This window comes from Musa acuminata, chromosome BXJ2-5 (genome assembly GCF_036884655.1).
Source record: "Musa acuminata AAA Group cultivar baxijiao chromosome BXJ2-5, Cavendish_Baxijiao_AAA, whole genome shotgun sequence".
NCBI lineage: Eukaryota > Viridiplantae > Streptophyta > Magnoliopsida > Zingiberales > Musaceae > Musa > Musa acuminata.
Window position 1 is genome coordinate 17,795,824 of NC_088342.1, and position 22,813 is coordinate 17,818,636.

At 38.0% G+C, this 22,813-nt stretch overlaps 2 protein-coding genes and 1 long non-coding RNA gene across 4 annotated transcripts in view; 1 reads left to right on the plus strand and 2 right to left on the minus strand.

The window, feature by feature from the left end:
- LOC135581792 (GCN5-related N-acetyltransferase 4, chloroplastic-like) overlaps positions 1–8,498 on the minus strand; it is a 30,512-nt gene extending 22,014 nt beyond the window's left edge. The window contains exon 1 of one of the 2 annotated variants that reach the window (XM_065108988.1): positions 8,090–8,498. In XM_065108988.1, coding sequence (XP_064965060.1) covers positions 8,090–8,246 — 157 coding nt within the window. In that variant the 5' untranslated portion in view covers positions 8,247–8,498. The remainder of the gene's footprint in view (positions 1–8,089) is intronic. The other variant, XM_065108987.1, reaches the window with a different exon arrangement.
- On the plus strand, positions 4,448–9,335 carry LOC135612556 (uncharacterized). The gene is made up of 2 exons (XR_010486997.1): positions 4,448–7,620; positions 7,898–9,335. It is a non-coding gene; the product is annotated as an uncharacterized LOC135612556 (long non-coding RNA).
- LOC135612555 (uncharacterized) overlaps positions 8,699–22,813 on the minus strand; it is a 31,320-nt gene continuing 17,205 nt past the window's right edge. The window contains exons 11-18 of the mRNA XM_065108986.1: positions 21,572–21,669; positions 21,158–21,261; positions 20,922–21,087; positions 20,715–20,837; positions 11,397–11,479; positions 11,004–11,145; positions 9,767–9,837; positions 8,699–9,686 (exon numbers count right to left, since the gene is read on the minus strand). Coding sequence (XP_064965058.1) covers positions 8,939–9,686; positions 9,767–9,837; positions 11,004–11,145; positions 11,397–11,479; positions 20,715–20,837; positions 20,922–21,087; positions 21,158–21,261; positions 21,572–21,669 — 1,535 coding nt within the window. The 3' untranslated portion in view covers positions 8,699–8,938. The remainder of the gene's footprint in view (positions 9,687–9,766; positions 9,838–11,003; positions 11,146–11,396; positions 11,480–20,714; positions 20,838–20,921; positions 21,088–21,157; positions 21,262–21,571; positions 21,670–22,813) is intronic.

The window sequence follows — 22,813 nt, forward strand, 5'->3', positions numbered from 1 at the left end:
ATGATCCCAGTGGTGTATCGGGTCCTTAGACTTAAAGCACTAAGGATGTCCTGTATGAGTGCTCCACTCTTTGATACTAGACTTATAGGTTTGGATATCCCAGATCTAGCATAACCGGTCTTCGGGAGGGGTAGTCAACCTTACGAGGGCTATTGAGTGTCGATAGAGGTTCATCCACTCTTAGTGTCATGAGAAGAATGTCCCATGTGTTCTTGCTTAGACAAATCTCTTGCCAGGGTCATTCGGATTGAGAGAGAAAAAGTTCTCTAGGAGAATCCGATTAGAGCGAGACTCGAGTAGAAACCGTATAGGTCTGACAGCACTATGCCCGGTATATGGTCTCTAGGATATTAAATAGATGAGGGACTATAGGTACTTGATAACTGAGAACAGACAGGTCCAATGGATTGGATTCCCTTGTATCATTTGAGGACTGTGGCGTAGTGGCCTAGTACGTCCGCAGTCGATGAGTCGAGTGAATTATTATGGAGATAATAATTCACTTGGCCAGAAGGAGCTCTGACAAGTATGACTCACGGCCAGCTCGATATTGGGCCTAGAGGGTTACACACATATGGTAGGCGTTGCGATGAGTAGAGGTTCGTATATGAGATATCCACCGGAGCCCCTATCTTATTGGATATCCAATAAGCCCCTGAATTATTAGATCCTATTAACGAGATCAAATAAGAGCCCATGAGAGATTATTGGATAGTGATCCACTAATCTAAGAGACTTGAGTAGTTGGACGAAAATCCAATACCCAATAGGGGAGAATTCATTAGGGTTAAGTTAATAGGGAACCTCTATAAATAGGAGGGATTCAATGGTTCATAGGTTAGAGTCTTTGCTTGCCTCTCCTATTCTCCTCCCCCTCTCAACCTCAAAGCAGGCCTGGAGTTTTGAGGAGGGCGCTTGACTTCATTCACCCTCTCCTAGAGATCTACAAGGATTCAAGGATCTCCCTAGGCAACACAATCAATTATACACGTAGTTTTAAGTTTCGTGGATTTTTTAACACCAATCTTCGCACGACGATGAACATATCTTTGGGAAATGGGGATTTTGTTTTTTGTTCTTCCGCTGCGGATATGATGTCGCCCCCAAGATTTCCCAACACCAACTGAGGCTAAAGTAGGGTTGTTTTGGGCCAAGAGAAAGGCCCATTTAGTGACCTAAAAGGTGGGTCAGGCGGTGGCACCGCTAGTGGCTCAGTCTTCGAGACAGTCTCTAAGAATATATCAAGCAGTAATACCACCAGATTGGGCGGTGGTACCGCCCAGTGTCAGGCGGTGGTACCGCTAGTCTAAGTGGTGGTACCGCCCAAACACAGTCTCCCAGACTATGTCAAGCGGTGGTACCGCTAGATTGGGTGGTGGGCCTAGTGTTAGTGCTGCAGGCGAGATGAAATCTTTTTGCTCCAATTTTGAAGTCATTTTAGGTCTAAAAAACCCTAGCTATTCCTGCATGGAGATGTAAGAATTAAGAACAAAAATTGAGTTGAAAGGGGGGAAAGAATACTTAAGAAAAATTGTGTAATCTCTCTCAGGATTCTAGAGTCCCTTCTTCCTAATATTTAGAAAGTTCTTCTAAAGGGAGAAGTGAGGTCTAAGAAAGAGATATTATAACGGTTCTCTCCTGCACCTATCAAAAGGAGAAAGTGTGTAAAAGGGTAGTTGATCTTCACCAATTGAAGGAAGATTGATAATGAAAGCCGATGGCCTCGAGTGAAGAGAAATCGGGAGTGGATGTAGAAAACGACAACCGAATAACTATAAAACCCAGTTTACATTTACTTTAAGCTCTTTACTTTCATTGAAAACTGCTCTATTTACCTATTCATTACGCTTCCGTACGCTTTCAAGTTAACATCTTTCTGATATGGTTTTTCATCTAACGAAAGTTTTTCAAAACCGTGATTTTAACGAAAGCGCTAATTCTTGGGAAATGGGGATTTTGTTTTCTATTCTTCCGCTATGGATGTGATGTTGCCCCCAAGATTTTCCAACACCAACTAAGGCCAAAGTAGGGTTGTTTTGGGCCAAGAGAATGGCACATTTAGTGACCTAAAAGTTGGGTCAGGCGGTGGCACCGCTAGTGGCTCAGTCTCCGAGACAGTCTCTAAGAATATGTCAGGCGGTAATACCACCAGATTGGGCGGTGGTACCGCCCAATGTCAGGTGGTGGTAGCGTCAGTCTAGGCTGTGGTACGGCCCAAACACAGTCTCCCAGACTGTGTCAGGCCGTGGTACCGCTAGATTGGGTGGTGGGCCTAGTGTTAGTGCTATAGGCGATGGTACCATCAGGACCCAGGAAACCCGAGATGAAACCTTTTTTTGCTCAAATTTTGAAGCCATTTTAGGTCTATAAAAACCCTAGCTATTCCTGCATGGAGATGCAAGAATTAAGCACAAAAATTGAGTTGAAATTGGGGAAAGAATACTTAAGAAAAATTGTGTACTCTCTCTTACGACTATAGAGTCCCTTCTTCCTAATATTTAGAAAGTTCTTCTAAAGGGAGAAGTGAGGTCTAAGAAAGAGATGTTGTAACGGTTCTCTCCTGAACCTATCAAAAGGAGAAAGAGTGTAAAAGGGTAGTTGATCTTCACCCATTGAAGGAAGATTGATAATGGAAGCCGATGGCCTCGAGTGAAGAGGAATCGGGAGTGGATGTAGGTCACAACGACCGAACAACTATAAAATCCGGTTTGCATTTACTTTAAGCTCTTTACTTTCATTGAAAACTGCTTTATTTACTTATTCACTACGCTTCCGTATGCTTTCAAGTTAACATCTTTCCGATACGATTTTTACATCGAACGAAAGTTTTTCAAAATCGTGATTTTAACGAAAGCACTAGTTCACCCCCCCCTCCCCTCTTAGTGCTGACTCGATCCTAACAATTAGTATAAGAGGCACGTTTTTTTCTCGTTTGGTTTTACACCCATGAGAACTGGCTCTTTTCAGCTTTCAAGAGAGTTACTCCATCATTCGTCCTCCTATATTCAATGGGACGGACTACACTTATTAGAAAACTCGGATGAGAGTTTTTTTGCTTTCATTGAACCACGATTTATGAAATATCATTGAAATGGTTTTCAAAAGTCTTTTAATCCAATGAACGAGTAGAATGATTTGGAAAAGAAATTTTTTACTTTAAATACAAAAACTATGAATGCTTTATTTTGCGCCTTAGATAAAAATAAATTCAATCGAGTTTCTATTTGTGAAACGACTTATGAGATTTAACACACTCTTGAAATCACACACAAAGGCACTAGCAAAGTTAAAGATTCGAAGATTAATCTTTTGCTGCATGATTTTGAATTGTTTCATATGAAACCAAGCGAAACCATCGGAAACATGTACACCCGTTTTACAGATATCGTCAATGGTTTAAAAGCTCTTGGCAAATGTTTTTCGAATCTTGAACTTGTTAATAAAGTTTTACGATCTCTTTCCTCTGAATGCCAATCTCGGATGCCCGCTCCTCTGAGCGACTCCTTTTCCCTACATCTCCATGCCCGTTTTCCCCCAAACGGTCACGCGTGTGCTGACTGCCCTCAACGCAGCCCCGCTAGGTCCCCCACGTTTGCATACTAAGTGTTTCTATGAGTGCTTGTCCCGCTCTGATACCATCTGTCACAGACTTAGCTGGTTTTGCCTAAGTCGTGCGGCACCCTTGCGTGTCCGTCCGCAAAGGTCAGCCTCCCCGAAGCCTCCCCTTGTCCCTTAGGACCAACAAAAGAGAGAATGGGCTAGAGAGAACGCCTCAATCGGGATCCACAAGCAAACATCTCCGAAAAACACTTCATAGACAATGCAAATTACAAACAGACTTTACAAGCTCTGAACAGTGGCACAACAAGGGTAAAATGGTCCATTACAGACCGAAAATCTCTCGCACGTGTCCACATGACACAACCTTTATTTATAAGCCTAAAGAGACCACCAACCCAACTAAAATGGGACTATCAAGCCTTCGGCCGCCCCTCTACATGCTGTACAAGGCATGAACATGCCAAAAGACACGAACACACATAAGCATTACATCGAACATCTTGTTTAGAAGTTTGTCCGTGACACAATGGCCCCCTAATTAAGTTGGCCTAATTCCAACCCAATTACAACTTAAAACTACTTCGATCTAGACAATTATTACATAGCATTAATCACATGTTTTCCAACATGTCATTGGTTCATTGCCGCATCGTCCTCTTTTGCGGCTTTTTCCCAATCGACATGTTGACTTCCGCAACTTCGATCTCCTTGGCGCAATGTCCGCTCTTCTAGGCCCGATGCCCGAACTCATGGAACGAAGCCTTCTGCCAACATATCGACTGATCCTCCGGCTCGACATCCAATCTTCTGACATATTTCACTCCGGTTAAACATTGATTATTCCTGCTTTAATTGTCTCTTCATGATCGAAGCTAGTCCTGCATCACTCAAAACATAAATTAGATCATAAACTCTATCGATTGTTTCATCATCAAAATCCGAGATTTAACACATACAAGTCCTGACGTCTCACAGAAAGGTGCAACAAGCAATTCAACAAACACTTAGAGAGAGAGCAAGGGAAACCAAGGACTTTGGAAGGGAAAAAGATAGTCACAAGTCCACAAATGACCACTCAACCGGGTGACAGGGTGTAAGGCACGTCTACGCACACTTTATGTCAAACCAAAGTTCGATTCAAACTCTAGTTGAGTTGAACTGATCTTTGACCGGTATCCAATTTGAGTTGAACTTGAATGAGACTTGAGCTGACTTGAATCTGATCATTGAGCTCACATTCGAGCTTGAGTTTGGTATAGTTGGATTGGGATTGATTTGGAGTTCGACTCGAACTCTGGTTGAGCTAAATTTGAGTTCACTCAAACTCGAGTAGATCGTACTGGATCAATATCAGTCATCTTAGCACCCTCGAACCCCCGAGTGGGATTTATCCATCACTCATTTTCAAAATCTAATCAACTTTTCCTTTTATAGGTCCTTCAAGACCTCTAGAAGGTCGCCTTTAGACAGACCCCTTGTGGATAGATATTGCAATGATACATCACGACTCAGGCAATTCCAACTAAATATCACCTTTTGATGCCATTGAATATTTTTATAAAAATATTTTTATAAAGTTGCCCTAGTAAAGTTGAATATTTTTATAAAAATAAATATAGAAAAAACACATATATCTAAGTAGTATATCCATCTTGTCAAATGAGCGCATTCAAGGAAAACATAATTCTGCTCAAAATCCTAAAAGTATTTGGTGATTCTAATATTTTATCTAAATCAGATAGTATGAGGAACTAATGCACACTTAGGTGAATCTAACAAGTACCATATCCAGCTAGTATTTAGAATACATATGGCAAGAGATTTTTAAGTACCCACATTCAATAGGTGGCATCTTCGAGGGGGATGAGCAACGCATGCAAACTCAATAACCTATAATCTATCCTAATTTGATCCACAAAATAAATCCTTTCCTACATCATCCACTCTCCAAAATGAAGTCATACTTATAGTCAGTTGCCTTTGGTGAAAATCTATCAAACTTCAATTTAATCTGCTACTCATCCATATCAAGCTAACCCTAGTTGTACAACCAACTTATTTTTTAAAAATACAATGGGAGAGGAAGAGGGGAGAAAATAAAGAACAAAAAATTAAAAGAAAAGTGATCACCCATTTTAGCAGTTGACTGTAATATACTTACAATTAGGTAATTTCTTGGAAATTTCTGCATTTATTATCACCCATTTAGAATGCTGGATTGAGAGCAGTATGTAAATTTCTCTTCCATCAAGCTTTGTGTACACATTATAATTTCCTGATAAAGAACTACAATTTCTTCCCTTTTCTCATTCTTTATAAAAAATAAATAAATAAACAAAACAACAAACTACAGTTGCTAATATAATCAGAGAGTAATATCAGTCAAATCTCTTCGAAACAGAGACAATCTTCCACTTATGTGATGAATTCAAGGTCGTGTTCATGGAGACTGTTTTAAAGAAAGGAAATAAAATCTTGATAACAATATCATCTTATAACCAATTGTTGGAAAATTATTCCCCATCTTCCACTGCCTTTATCTCCTCACCCCCAGGAAAAGCCATCACATCAATCCACATATGGTACCAGTCTTTAATCACTTTTAGTTGCTACAGTTCACCTAAACTCATCCTCAACAAACCAATAGTTTTTCCAAAGACAGTGTACCATATTGACATAATAGTCATAAGATACATAACATATCTTAATGAAAAACAAACGTTCAAAAAGAAACTTCTTTTAATTTGCAATCACCCATGTTTTGGTCACAATAATTTAAATTGCAAATGAAATATAGAATTGCTTCACATCAGTGAAAGTAGACTTGTAACATGCCTGGAAAACTATCAGTTTTTGGTAAAGAATGTTAACTATAAGCATTTGGCATCTTTTTTAAAAAAAATTAATGCCCCAAACTGCAATCCCATATTTTTCAGAAACTTAAAACCTCTTTGGAATTCAAAGACGACGTGCATCGATCTGGAATATATTGATGCATCATAAGGTTCGACAACTTAATGGCTAGGATTTTTCTAGTCACCAACACAATTGACTTATATCTGACCTTTCTGGGTAACTTTTGGATAGCCTATGAAGAGATCATGAGCACCCAAACAAGCCTAATGATTGTTTCACAACAGTTGAAACATGTGAAGTATAATGATGTGTCTGTCAATGCAATAAAGAATATTCTTCTTATTCTGTTATGATTATCCCCAGAAGAGAAAAGTTGATTCAGAACATACGTATAGACTGGAAATGGCCACCCAAAAGGTCAAGAGATCAGGCCATTCAAGTCTAATTTGTTGATATTCACCTAACTTGCTTAGATAACAAAATTTTGCCATTCTTAGATGGTGACCATGATCTGGAAAGCTAAATTCAAGTCCAATATATTTGACAATAAGACTGACCCCAGTTTTCAGCATCAAAATCCATTGTATTGACGATAAATGGAGTCCATGAAGGAACAATTCATGGATTGGGAATCTAATTTTCTGACAATAGTAGCAAGTAACAGTTCTGTTTGTTTACGAGAATTTTCTATTTATTTCTTGGTTGAAAAATACTATATTCCAACTTTAACAATGTTTAGAATTTGATAAAGGAGGGAGACAAAAATACTCAATTACCATTTTGTCATTATACTGAGTCTTAATCTTCTTCTTGTCTACTATTTGTGCATGTTTTTCTCCAGCTCAATATTTCTTTTGATCTAGCATCATATGGGCTTGTTACAATGTTACTAGTAGGAGCATTAACATTTACCCTTGTGATAAGATAAAACAAATAAAAAGGGGTCATAAGATGAGATGAGAGGTTGCGTGCGGTTGCAACAACCCATCCAAACCTACGTGTAGGGTGGTTGCAACCCACGCAATCTCATTTCATCGCACACGGTTGGCGTGAAGGACCTCCTCTTATGCCTATATAAGGCACTAAGATGCAGCGTTCAAAACCATCCAAACCAGTGGAGAGTGCAGTGAGAAATAGAGAAGGAAAGAGAAAAAAGAGAGAAGTGACGAGAGAGTCTTCTACTTCATTTGGTTCCTCCCTTTTGTGAGTTTCTCTTCTTTAGCTTTTTCTATTACAAGAGAGAATGTGTCTTGTTTATCCGTATATTAGGGAGAAGGTTGTAATCTCATCTTTTATAGTGAATACCTTCTAGCTTGCTTGGCCATGGATGGTTCCTTCAACCATTGAGAGTTGTGCTACGTTATATCTTGATATTATTATTTTAGTTGGTTTTGATCTTTGGCTTTATTGTTTAAGCTTGATATTGCTTGCCGGCATGCCAACTGAAGGTCTGGCTGCTTGTACTTTGTCTTACTCCTAGGGTTTGTGTTTCAAATCATAATGACGAACCAAAAAGCAAAAAAAAAGATGTGCAACGTAACCGACAATAGGAATAAACCCAATTGCAACAGATACAAGACAGCTGAAAGTCAAAATCCGATCAATCTTCTACAAAAGCAGAATTTTGAGTCCGAATTGCGGAAGATGAACGCATTACCGGTAAGTTATATACCTGTCGAGCATTGGAAGAGTCCTCCTGTGCCGCAACCGTTGCTGTTCCGAACCCCAGGAAGGAACAAAGGAAGCGTTTTCTGGCGCAGAGGAGACGATGGGAAGGAGAACCGAAGAGAGGGCGATGAGGAGCAGGACAAAGACGGCGTGAGGGCCATCAGACTCTCCTCTCGTCCACCGTGCGCGCGAGCGAACTAGTTATTGTTGATTTAGTTATGTAGCCTTCCGCGCTGACCTGGCTGTCTGGCTCGGTCGATCAGCTTCGCGGTCAATCACCCCAGCCATCATGGATGCCTGAACAATTTCCAAAACGACATCGTTGATTGCGCTCTTTATTAAGCGCACTAGATAATAAGTTGCAATCGATCGGTGATGCATCGACCTGATCCGCCCCGATTGAACCAAATTTGATTGGTTATTTTTTTCAGAGGATATATAGTTTTCAAGGACACAAACCGCATCACTTATCCTGTCTTGGAAACACCGCGACCACTCGAGCAACAAGCACCCATAGCCACCTTCTGCTCGTGAACGATAACAGCAAACCAACTTAAATCTTAGGTCGAGTATATGCAAACAGGAACTATGCAAACTGACTGTAACAGGCATCTCAAAAACTACTGATTGACAGTCTACTTCATTTGACAAATGGGCAAATTTAAGGTGTGTCTAATACCAGTAATATCAGTTGAGAAAATAATAGGGGGAACAAGTTACAGGGCATGACTGGCTGGTCTGTATGACAATTATAATACCAGTACATGTACATATGTTGCCAGTTGCACCTCTGAATAAATGCTACTGTACACGTACCACTGCTCTGAGAATACTACTGTATACAATTAACTTGCTATTCCTGAACAACGCCTACCTCAGGTTCCATGCGCCAATGACTCTTGCTGAACTCCAACCTCGCAGTTTCATCTTCATGGGGCTTGGGTAGTTCTGGAACTTTGACAAGGTTCCTCTTGATTGCACCAACCTCTCCATTCATGGCTCTCCTTACCTCAATATCTACACCAACAAACTCGGCATCCTCTTCAAACAAACAAGGTGTAGTCTCTTCTGCTTTTGCCAACTCAACAGATTCTGATGCACTCACAGTGCCCTCAAGTGCAAGCTCACCAACAGTGCTAACTGATGCTGTGCTTACAGCAGTTTCTGTGGAGTTTGATTGAGTTGAAACATCAGTAGATCCATCCACCTGAATATCTGAAGCTTCACGCCAACCTACCCATTCAGGCAGCTGTTGATCACCAAAGAGATCCTCATTCTCATCTGTATCAAATCGGAAAAGGCTCACATCATCTGCAACATTTAGTTTTGTCACATCCGTTGACAGCTCACTGAGAGATGCATCCTCTCTAGATGTAACGTGAGCCATAAAACCTGAACCAGAACCAGAATACTCATTTTCGGGCATCTCAGCTTTGGTGAACTCCTCAACTCCGACCACCACCTCATCATCACTGCTGTCACCACCATTGGATGTATCATTTAGATTGACATCATCCATCCTTTCAAGGGTTGTGACATTCGTAGGCTCTGTGGCACTTTCATCATCAAATGCAAACCAGTTGGAGTTTGTGAAAAGACAACTGTGATATAAAAGAAGAGAAGAAAAGTCAACCAAAAATCATGGTACAAAAGAAAGAGCACAGCTTAGATGATTGTGCACCTCTGATTATCACCCCCAAGCCTCAAAGAAGAAATGACGACTCCAGTAGATACTTCATCTAAGTATACATCCTGCAATTATTGTTTGAGTAGATCAAGATTATATAAATGTGACAAAAAAATGCTCCCTCAATAACTTTCTATGATACACATTCTTGTAGTAACAAAGCTATTATTTCTTTAATGTACAACAAAACATGGTACAACAAAATTACAATACTCTTCTGTTGTAGATTACATCAAGATAGCACTAAAACTCGTAAGGCATGAAATCTTAGCTCGGCAAATGAAAGAATAATAGAATTTGACAAGTAAAACAAAACAAAATCCAAGAGTTCTTGTAAGATGGAAATCTGACAAGAGCTTAATTAGTTGGGAATTTAAAAAAGGAGTCATTTACTTATAGTTGTCAATCAAGTGTACTAGACGTCACCTACACCAAAGAGCAAAAATAGGATCAAGTTTTACTATGATTTTATGATATTGGACAAATGATCCTTAAAAGATACAAAACATAGAAAAAGCCTTTTACAAATGTTGTGCAATATGCACTTAAATGTTCAAAGCCATTTGATTATTCTGGGCCATTTTTTTTGCAATGATTCTAGGCATTTTGCTTACAGTAAACATTGTGTTAACATAAGCAATCTATGGCACTAACTGTTCAATACCACATTATGCTAACATAACTACAACTAATGTCTTGTAGCAAAAGTATATAACTGCAACTAATTTATGCCCAGAAAAATGCATTTCTGTTATTTTCCACCAGCAAAACATTCATATTCAACCTTAAAGAATCTCTACCTACAACTTAAATTACAGTAAGATCCTTCTTCAAAGGAAAAATCTGTTTGACCTCTTAGAATAAAACCTAGTCAAAATGTTTTGTATACTTTCAGTATGCAATATACAACACCATTTACATAACTGACTTCCAGCTATAGTATATTATGTGATGTTTTAGTTTGACATAATGAGAAATCACCAGCACCATTTCAAGATATAGTATAGTGCTTTTTTCTCCCTTTGGAAAAGGAAAGGGTTAAGAAAACCAATATAAACTAGATGTATGACAGAAGGAAACATACATTACATATAACTCATTATCTCGATTAAGAGAAACATGGGCTGGAAAACAAAACTACTTTATCATTGTTTAAATAGAGATAACCAGAAACCAAAGACTGCTCTAAGTCTTAACTCAAAGGTATGCTACATCTAATCTTACTATTTACCTCATCCATGTCATCATTCTCATAGACTCGATATCGAAATGCTTGGCTTAGATTGTTTGCTAAGGCAGCAATGTCATAATCTCTATCATGAAGCTCTTCCTCGTCACTATCTCTTGGTCTTTCCTGTAGCGATGTAGGCCGACTACACAAATAGAACATGTTTAAAAAATATCCAGGCATATGAAAGCATGATTCAGCAGGAGATATCGTGCAACTTTAATTTTCTTTAACAAGTAAAATTGATAAAAGGTTAACGTGTCATTGAATTGTGAGGCTAATTCAGCTTTAGACGTTCGAAGTCCTCTTCTGATATGTTAGTTAACCACAATTATCATCAATTTAACACTTTATCAACCAACAGAAAAGCATTTTTCATTGCAGAATGATGCTCACCCACAGGCCCAATGATGAACATTTTCCACCGCATTCCGTTCACGCAGCACATTTGTTTGCCAATCAATCGATTCCTCGGATTCCTATTAAATAAACCAAAAATAGAGCGGACAAACAGTTAATAACTGTTGTGAATCTTATACATGAAAAAATATTTACAGTAAAGACAATCAAATCATGAATTATGCAATATCTGGGAGCCAGCACATTTAGCCTTCCCGTGATTTGTTCCTATCACCTCTCTTGATGCCAATATCTCTGTCCTACCTCAGATTATAGGCCTTAACTAGGTACATCCTAGTTAGGCACAATGATACTACACCTCTCCTCACAGAAGCCTTTGCATTTTTCAATTGAACATCTTAGAGAAGCCTCCATAAATTTGGGACTATTGAGTCCATTGCATTTTTCATATGAAAATTTCATCTAGCTGTATCTTTCTTGATAGTACATACTATCATCTCAACATTTTCATTCATGCAGCTTCCATTATATTTTAAGATCCAAAGAGGTTAAATATCTAAAAAATATTTTTCTGTAGAATAATAACAATAATAACGAGATCTTTGAATGCTGAAGTGAACAAGGCTTATCAAGTAATCATTGGAACTAATGAGAAATAAGCTGCTTGTTTGTAAGAATAAATATTGATGCATATAAAAGAATTTGAACTGGAAGAAGTCCGCTGCTGACACAAACAGGTCAGTAACTAATAGGTTGAAACAAGTCTTCAGTTGTGGAAAAGGTCACCTCTTCAAGTATCATTTTTGTTTTTTTCTCGAGTCAACTTAGGTCTATGGTGTATCCTTCATAATCTAATGATGCTCAACATGTGCAGAGTAAATATGATACTTTTGGATCCAACTGAGAAGGATCTCAGCAAGAAGATATCAGATACAAGCAGAAAAGAGTGCTGATAAAACCATTTATAACCTATGAGAAAACAGATCTCCTGTAGCAATACTTCTGGTCATGGTTTGCCTTACCTGTCCATACCAGTGTGCCGACCAACCATTGATATAGAATGTCCCAAACCATACCGATATACCAACACATGTATGTACCACCCATACTGGTCCCCTATCGGACTGACATATACCACCCATATCGAGCGGTACACTATAGTACAACGAACCTTGCGTCTGATAATAAAGTAACCATAACAGAAAGGGACAAGTGTAAGACAACAGAAGAACAGTCAAGCAAGAAAGGCTTGCAGCCTGAGGCTTACAATTTATATTTTCTCAACAAAAGAACTGCCAAATCTTTATCTCATAGACATGACTATCTTTATAGAAGACTACTTCCCAGTGTCCTAAATTTAGTCGTCATTACAAACAATAATCTCAGCAGGGCTGTATCACAATTCACAGGTTAATAGATCTTAATGCACTTATCCATAGAAATTTTGTTGTGCATAGTCAAACTAGACATCAAATATGATTAGCAGTCAAAGGAAAGAATTTTGCTCCATAAGGTTTTCCATCTCTACCACATACCACAATCTCATTGGTATCCTGCATCATCCTCAGAAATAGGAGCTCTCACAAATTACTCAATAGCTAACTGCACCCTTCTACCTAGGGTGACCTAATGCAACTAGAAGCTATAGACTCACAATCCAACCAAAAAATGCCCTAGGGTATTCCTCCATTCTGCAATGTCACTAGAAGTGTCTACATCTCCATTTTAAATTCTTGCAATTTCATACTATAAAATTTTACATAACAAATAGAGGTCATGGAGATGATCATTAAATTCTAGTGGAACATTTTGTTCTCTTTTTACCAAAATATGACTTCTGCTATCTTCTTCCTCAATGTGCTGGATTATCAACAAGACATGAGCTTATGGTGTTTTACATGTCAATCCAACAGAATCCATTGAAAAGGTTACAACAGAGAAACAATGAACGAAAGCAAAAGAGTAATAAGTAGAAGAAAGAACCAGAGAATAAAGACCAAAAGGGCTGGTGGCCCAACCCTTTCTGCTTTCCAGAAAAGAAACTATAAAATCTCCAGCTCCAACATGAACTCCCACATGAGAACAGAATAAAGAATAGGTGGTGCACAATATTTTTATTAATCTAAATAAACTGCCCTGTGATCTTGTAAGACTTACAATAGATTGAGGACACTTGGAACCATGTAAACAAGCTCCTCGATGACTAATATTGAGCGATGCAGTTAAGGTGTTTGAAGTATGTCCATGACATTTCTCGATTGTTGTTTTCCATTATTTTTTTGGTGTTTTCGAGTGTTTTCTGGTAGGCAGTCCTATTTTAATTTGTTGTCAATGTTTTTATATTTGTTTGTCTTGTAACATTAAAAACGTTTTTGGCTATACAGCATCGCTCAAAGGGGAAAAATAACCAAAACCACCTCATTCTCATGTGCCACAAACTGATCTCTGGCTGACAACCTTGTGACAAAACATCAACTGTCTCTGTCTCAGAATCCTGGAACCACTAGGTGGCACTAAGCCAGATGGGGCATTGGTTACACATCCGATGGCACCGGGTTAAGACTTTGGCGAGCTCACGAAGAGAAGAGAGAGGGGGAGGGGGGGGGGGTGTGCGGGTGGGGTGCTGGTGGGGCTGACTACGGCTTGTCCTCCGAGTAATATAAAAGAAAGTTTGGTTTCTTACTTTGTTTTTGTAAGAAAATGGGATCTCATTAAATGATGGTGGGGTTTGAAATTTGAACCTGATTTAGGCTCGATAACCCAAAATCCCAACTTGAATTTTGGTTGAGTACGATCTCTAAAGGCCCAACTTAATCCCAACTTTTGAAAGTTATTTTCCATTTTAATAGTTATCATGTTCATCCGACCCGACTAAGCTAAATTTATTATAGGATTTAAGACAAGTTAGACATGAACAAGTTTGAGTACTTTGGTAATTAGTTAGTTGTTATCATTATATAACATGTGTGTGTGTGTATATATGTGCGTATGTGTGTGTGTATATATGTATATATATACATAAATATATGTATACAGAGAGAGAGAGAGAGAGAGAGAGAGATTTTGGAATACTCATGCATATCCAACTCATTTAAATCAGATTTTAATATCGTTTTAAATAGATTCGAAAATGAATAAAATGAAATTCATGAGTGTTCTTATGTGTCCAAAAGGATCTAAATTGATCCAAATGAGTGGGTATTGAAAGGAAACTCATTAATCACATCAAAAAATAAGATTTAGATTGAGATGGCAGTAATTACTTATTAACATTTAGTGGCAATTATAATGAATATAGATGCCTAATTACATCCAATAAAAAATAAAAAAGCAAATAAGATATGCAATACAGAAAGCATTAAAAATGTGTTATGTTTAATGAATCTTTTTATTAGAATATAATAAAAGATAATAGAATAAGAAGTATGGAGATTCTAAAGGCACATAGATACAAAGACTAAAGAATTGATCCCATTTACTCAACGATGGGATATCCTTATTGTTGGGGTTGATAAGTACTTTTGGATTCATGGAGAATCTTAAAGGTTTGGTTATTTTAAAATATCTCATGTTTTGGCGAGGAGCAAGACATGAGGAGATACTTTAAGTGTTTTTAAGTTTCTCTTCAATGAGTCTAGAGGTGGAGGAAAAAAAATGGAAAAAATTCTTTGGGGTTTATATGAGAGAGTGTACAAGAGGATTTGTGTTTGAGTTGGGGTTAACACAAGAGTGATTATAATTGATCTCACATGGTGAAGAATTTTGTTTTCTCCATGAATATATACAAAGAGTGTGATTTATTTTCTTCTAGCTTTCTCATATATTATTGGATTGATGATCTATGTAATTTATCTTTAATTTTGATATTATTTCACTCTTTCAATTTGGTATAATATGAATAATGTTTGGTATAATCCATTAGTAAAATGGAGAAAAATTAGGTCTTCTAATACAAAGTACACTACACAGTGAACTAGAGTTAGGATAGTAAATCGAATTTTATTGGATATGTAGAATCATTGGTTCAAACAGATTCCGTGTTCCAACTCAGCCAACTTCACCTGTTGAACCAGTTTAGTGGCGAGTTGCAATAAAGTAGGCAGATCAAGGTCAACAACTCAACGGTAATCACGAGTTACAACATTTGCAAAGGCTTCAATCAAGGCATCGAAAGAATAAGTGGGGGAGAATATTAGAGCGATGTAGTCAAAATGTTATGAAAGTCCATGATGTTTTTCGATTGTCATTTTTTGTTGCTTTTCGATTATTTTCAAGTGTTTTCTCATAAGCTTGAATAGGGAAATACTTTGCAAGATGTAAGTCATTTTCAATATTTTCAATTAGCTCATAGGCAAGAAATACTAATATCAACCTTATTTTGATTTGTTATCAGTGTTTTTATTATTTATTTCATCTTGTAAAACTAAAAAATGTTTTTGGTCATGCAATGTCATGCGAATGGGGAAATAACCAAAACAGCCCCATTCTCATGTGTCGTGCATATTTTTGGTTGATGGCCTTGCAACGTGAAACTTTGGCTGTCTTAGCACCCTAGAACCCCCCTTGGGTGGCACTGGGTTAGATGGAGCCTTGATTATATGTCTGAGAGGTGGCACAATGTCTTTAGTATTCTCGCTATCTATTCAACAGAAGTGTCAAGTAAACATTAGACTTGCACCTACTTCGAAACATCCTGTGTGTGTGCGACCATTCAACCCATTTACAAGAGTCTAACTTTTGTCTGATAAAAGATGGTTGCTTTATGTTGCTTGCAATCTTAGTTATCTTGCTCTTCTCATGCACGACGACAACATATTACCTGCATGTTCACCTTTATAACATTTTCTTTTCAATGCAGGTCCTTTATGAACTGCACGAGGTTCACATCTAGGTTGATCGAGGAATATGACTTGGGTACCACACGCCCTAGGCGATCCCAAGTAAGGACGTGACATTTGACCATGTAAACAAGCTCCTTAATTACTAACAGTGATTTAAAAAGCGCTAGGCGCCAAAAAGCGCTAAGGTCTAAAAACGCCTGAGACGCTAGGCGCTCGCCCAAGCGAAGCAAGGAGCTAAAATATAAAAATATATAATATAATTAATAAATATAATTATTTAAAATTTTAAATAAAAATATGTTATTAAATTAAGAAAATCTAAGATACAAAATTATAATATCAAAATTAATAATTTCAAATAAACCTAACAATATTAACAGTATACAGTATACTGTTAACAGTATACAGAAGGAGAAGAAGGAAGAGTGTAAGGGGGTGCTAACTGAGAAAAGAGGAAGCGACAGCGGCAACAGGAGTGTAATGAGGCAGTGACAACGGGAGCAAGAATGTAAGGAGGCAACGGTAGCGAGAGTGTAAGGAGGTAGCGACAGCGGGAGCGGGAATGTAAGGAGGCAGCGGGAGTGTAAGGACGCAACGGCAGCGGGAGCGAGAGTGGGAGTGTAAGGAGGCAGCGGCAGCGGGAGTGTAAGGAGGCAGCGGGAGCGGGAGCGGGAGCGACGAGCGACGACAGTGGCAACGGCGAGCAGCGACAGCGGTAGTGGCAACGGCGAGCAGCGGGAGCAAGAACAGAAGCAGGAGCGGCGAGCGGCGATAGCGGCAACGGTTGCGAGCAACAACAGCAGTGAGCAGGGTTAGGGTTGGGCAGCGACAGCTGATATCGGTTTTAGTTGGTTCGATTGAACCAACTAACCACCGAAGACCGAACCAGACCTAAAATCCTGGTTCGGTCGCCTGGTTTAACCTAGGCGCTCGCCCGAAGCGCCCAGCGCCTGGGCTCGGGCGAGCGCCCAAGCGGCGCCTCTTTGAAGCGCGCCGCCTGGAAGTTTAGCGAGGCACTCGGGCCTCGCCTCGCCTCGCCTCGCCCGAGCGCCTAGGCGAGCACCCAAAGGCCTTTTTAAATCACTGATTACTAACATTATACCACTATTATTTGATTACTAACATTATACCACTATTATTTGAGACCTAAATTTGAGAATATATAGATCTAACTTATAGGTCCCTCTACATCCAATATAATGAAAATTAGATTCTAGTTACTTTATACACTTGATGATATAAGTTCTCATCACCACTGTATAGGAACTTCACAAAAGATTGCAATTTTAGGCGATCCTTGAACGTCAGTTGAGCCTTCTAAGTTTGTAATATCTTGAATAGAAGTTGAGCCTTTAGCAAGCTCTATTGAAAGCTATTCACCTTGCTTCCTTTTTCTTCTTTTCAACAATCTAGGTAACTAAAGTAATAAGTAAAATCATTGTACATGCTGTCATGTGGCAACTTGTAAGTTGTAACATTTATGAAATATACCCTAAACTAATAAAATTTATTAAAATGTTATATACATTAAGCTGGTCTCACATTAACCCCTCATTAAGCAAATTTAATCAAATGCATTGGAACACAATCAGGATGTTTTCCTTGACTATCCACTAATACTTTGGCTTAACCAATTTTTATATGCGGCTAGCTATGCACCACACAAGTTACTTGGCTGGTGGGTCATTTGGATCACGAGATCAATCTTAGTGTTCTCATATCTAGGAGGCCATATGAGACAAACCGGATCTTAGATGGACATTTGTCATGTTCAAATATTAATTGGCATAATTCACTCCCTCGAAATTGAGCATGGCCGCCATATTTCCCGAGAGACACCTCATTGGAATTTCAGAATTTTATCACAACTAAAGGTTCACATAGAATGAGACCAAGTTATATTTGCAATTGAGTCAGCCAATAATAGAATTGTCATTTGGACCATATTAGCTCATTAAATTTTCATGTTTATTCTAAAATGTGTATCTGATGCCATCCTTTTTAAAAGTTGCTGGTTGTCACCTCTCTTACTATAGTCTTCCCTTTTGTATTATTTCTTTTTCTCCTCCCTACTATTGTCTTTATCTGTATGCTCTCTAGCAACATTTTGATATAAATCAAATTTTCAGGTCATGTAAATCTCTTCAATACTGCTAAAATTCATCGAATGTCACAAATCAATCTTTCTCACCCTAGAGGTCCATCTTATCCTCCAGAAAATGAAATTGTATCAATCTTTTGTTATCAAAACCAAAAGATCCAACTAGAGGCCTCCAATTGTCAGATTGCTTAGGTGAATTAGGCAAGCAATGCCATATTATGATTCATAGTCATGAAGAAACATTGAATGATAGGTGTGGCCAGGATGAAAGTATGCATGATAGATTCAGTCTACTGGATATCTTGATAATAAAATAAGCATCAAGAACCTAAAGAAAATCCAAAGATTGATATTGTCATTTATTAGGATATGGAATAGATCAAGATTCTGAAGTTCAAAACTTTAGTGAGAAAATTGTAGAAGATAAAATCATAGAAGAATTGCTTCATATAAATGCTATAATTGCCAAAAAAAATCCATGTTATGATATAACCGAGAAAAAGTAATTTCTTTCTTGATAAAAAACATCCAGTCCTAAGCCCCGTACTCAAATTCATAGTCCCAGACTCCACAGCATTGAACATTCTCCATAAATTTGGAAAATAAAAATGAACAAGTAGTTTATCACATATCTACAAGGAATTGAAAGACGTGACTGGTGTTTTGATCAAGATGAAACCATGACTTAGTTCAAGTGGCATCTATTCACAAGTGTGTAAATGAATGCAATGGAAGTGATATGAAAGCTAAAACTAATTGAAATCAGGTTGGATAATATTAGGTTTAGGTGACAATATGAACCATATTGGTGATACAACTACCATCAATATGTTCTTTAGATATATAATCCTAAGCCCTCTTTTGAGTAGCATGTACAAGTTATTTTAGGTACAGATTAGATGGAGTATTTAATACTGAGATACAAGATCAGAAAGATCTAGATTGAAGTCCAGTTATGTAAGAGAATTTTTATAATCGTAAGTACTCTTTTTAGTAGAAGGTACAGCTCTGCTCTAGATACATACCAGACTGGAGTCATTAATACTGATACACAATCATTAAAATCTAGATTAAAGTTCAGTTGTGTAAGAGAACTTTTCTTGGTGGACTAAAGATTCTAAACCACTAACCCTTCTCTCCTTTTTACCTTCTTAATATTGGATTTTCCTTTCTTTTATGTTTCCTCAGAGTTTTTCTCTATTCCCTTACTCAAAAACTTGGCCTGTGTTCTAATTTTAATGCACGTGTTAGCATATCTAAATACTAATAATAAAGAGAATCAGCATTTTAATGGTCTCCGACTGGTCACAACTTGATCCCAGGCTATTGGTGTAGCCAAAGAAAGATTAGGTTTAATTAAATCATGCAGCATCCATATTCCCTAAATTGCCTAATAAAGGGAACTTGTTGCTTTTCAGATTTCAGTCTGCCATTACATGAAATAAATACACCAGGACTAGTCCCAACTCTTTATGGATGGCCATGGATCAACATGATTAAATGTCAAAAAAGGTACCAGAATGCAACATGTCCATCCATGCTAGAGGTACCCACATGTGGCTACAAGCTGATTTGTTACCTATGCTGGCATGTCAACCAGCATGGTGCAGCATCATTTAGTGTCAGCACACCACACCACATGCCATGACACAAATTCTTGACAGAGACAACAGATCTCAATGTACTGTTCAAAGCTTCAGAGTAATGCCAAAACACTAGAAATTATTCCAATATTCATAACCATCTTCCAATATAAAAAAAAGAAAGAAGTTTTGTTTGCTCAAAATGGTTACCATATGTTGCACAAGTTGAAATAACAAAATGCACAAAATATAGTTGCATGCCTAAACAAATTAAAAACCAATTGTATCATTCAGTAGGGACCCATAATTTACCAGTCGAATGGCTGATCTGTATATGGACTGGATGGCATCATCCAATTTGGTCCAATGCCAAGCTTTCTGCTCAGTAAGCTTTACATACTGGCTTACTGGACGGTAAACTGAACAATGGAAACCTATACCAGATGGTAAGGCTCAGTAATCCTATCATCCAAGACCGAGCCCCAGGTCTGCTCTTCTCACCCGCTGCTGCCTTAGCACCCCCGCCCTTGCTAACCCCCCTCCACTGTCATTTCCCCACCCTAGCCAACTGTCTTCACCACTATGCCTTTCCACTCTGCTCCCCCACCCACAGGCACCCCTTCCCGACACCATTCTTCACTCCTCCGCCTTTCAACATTCATATCTCTCCTCTATGCTTGTAATATTGTAATGATTCGATTCATACCACACTCACTAGCAGTATCAGTCGGATCAAAATAGGTACCAAATTGAGATTTTAATCCTTGGCCTAGAAGATAAATGATCAGAATTGAGTTATCTTATACACCAATACAACAAAGCAACCAACCTGTAGGTAAGACCGGATATGATCATTGTTGCTTCCAAGTTGCACAAGTTTGTTACAGATTCTTGTAATATGTCCAATATTTCCTGGCCGAACTGGCTGTCTTCCAGGGGCTGGAACAGTTACCTACAGAGCAGAAAAAGAGGAAAGAAATTTAATCTGTTTATTAAAAGATAAAGCAACATGAATCACATTAAATATAATTTTTACCGCATTAGAATCAATGGAAAAGAAAGGATTCTTGTCTGCTTGTAGAAACTTAGCAATGATATCACATTCGCAAAAGCAATGATCAACAATTGCAATATTCTTGCTCTCAAGGCATGATATCAACAAGTTCTCTACATGATGATGTAGTGAGTTATTGAAGGGATACCTGCATTTTCCACATTATTAATGCACAAGCAATATGCAGACATTACCAAACTGCAGAAGGTACAGCTTACTTAAAAAAGAGATCGAGGATTATCTGGATGGCACCAGATCGAATCAATTCCCTCTCAGCAGCTTCACAGCCAACTTCTAGCAATACCGAAATGAACTCCACTACCTGAAAATCCAACATCAAACTTTCATCGGGAAAGGAAGAAACCAACGAAATCCAGAAGTCTCTAAACTTTTAAAACCTAAGTATAAGAACATACAAGAGAAGTATATTTCTTATACCGATACATGAGATGCACATAAGTCAACTATAGTATAACTTAAACTAAAACTGTTTCATTTTTTTTTAATGGGTAGTGGGGTGGAATTCGGACAAACTCATAACCCCACAATCAATCAATAAATAGAGCACAAGCATGCTCCAAGTTTTACCCATTTCTTTAAATCAATAAATAAATCTGCAAAGTTATGCATACTTTAAGACGATGCTTCCCAAGTGGAGGATGTAGTCCACCATAAGTGGTAGGAAGAGTAGTAACATCAGATGATACATTCAACACTTTGAGCAAGTCATCTGCAGAACAAAATTGGTTAAAAAACTTTACCCATTATCAAGTAACTTAAACAAGCTCTTAATATAGTAAAACAAGTCATTATAGCAAGTGCATGTAATAAAACAAAATAATATAACTTACAATTACATAAACACTAGAAAAAAAATAGCAGCGTCACAAGTAGTTCTCAAGCTGACTAAATTTTAGTAGTCTTATGCCGTTGCAAGACTAGATATCCAGAGGATGTTAAGGTGATCAAGAAAACCACCATGATCATTATCAAGGATATATTAAAAGTTTGTAAAACACCTGTGACAGATATGATTATATATCCTTCAACAAGAGACAACAAAGAAAACACAGCTCATAATAATTTGACACTTCCATCTACGATTGCCCAAATCAAAACTCAAGGAGAGCAATCAATCATATAGAAGATGCAGGAAGATAATCATTCTGTCAGAGGGTGTCAGTTCCCTACTATAGCAGAGTTTTCAATCAGTTGGCAAGCATACCCTACTTGAATTAATATATCCAAAATGTTCTATCCTCAATTAAAAGAGGAACATATCATTAAATGTATTTTAATATTCAAATGGCCAGTAATTTAAAATTTTAGAGCTGACCAATCATGAAATCACTATGCACATACCAATAATAAGAAGAATTTGGATTGCTTTTGGGTTAATTATAATGTTTTTTATTTCTGGCATTATATTTTTTTCCTCATTGTTACTTGAAACTCTGATCCCCTGATGTTCTCAACACCTACCCTGGTACAATTTCTTAAACCTTGAACTTGCCATGCTTTTGCCTGCACATTAAGTTATGTCATGCAGTTCTCAACGTCGGTGTTAAACAGTAATAAAGGCTAATTTGAGAGAGCTTGAAAAGAAATTGACTGCAACATATCTGGATGCCGCAGAAGTATCAACACAGTAATGCAATTTGATAGGATTTCATCAAAAGAGCTATAGTTGATAAATGGAAATTGAGTAGCCAAGTGAATCAACCAAGTTGGGTAAGAAAACTGCATTAAAAACTATACAATAGGAAACCATGTCTCATCAAAAAAAGGAACTTATCCGTATTTATATGGATTGGATATTTCATAACCTAGTTAGGTAGGAAAACTGCATTAAGAAAACATACAATAGGGAGATT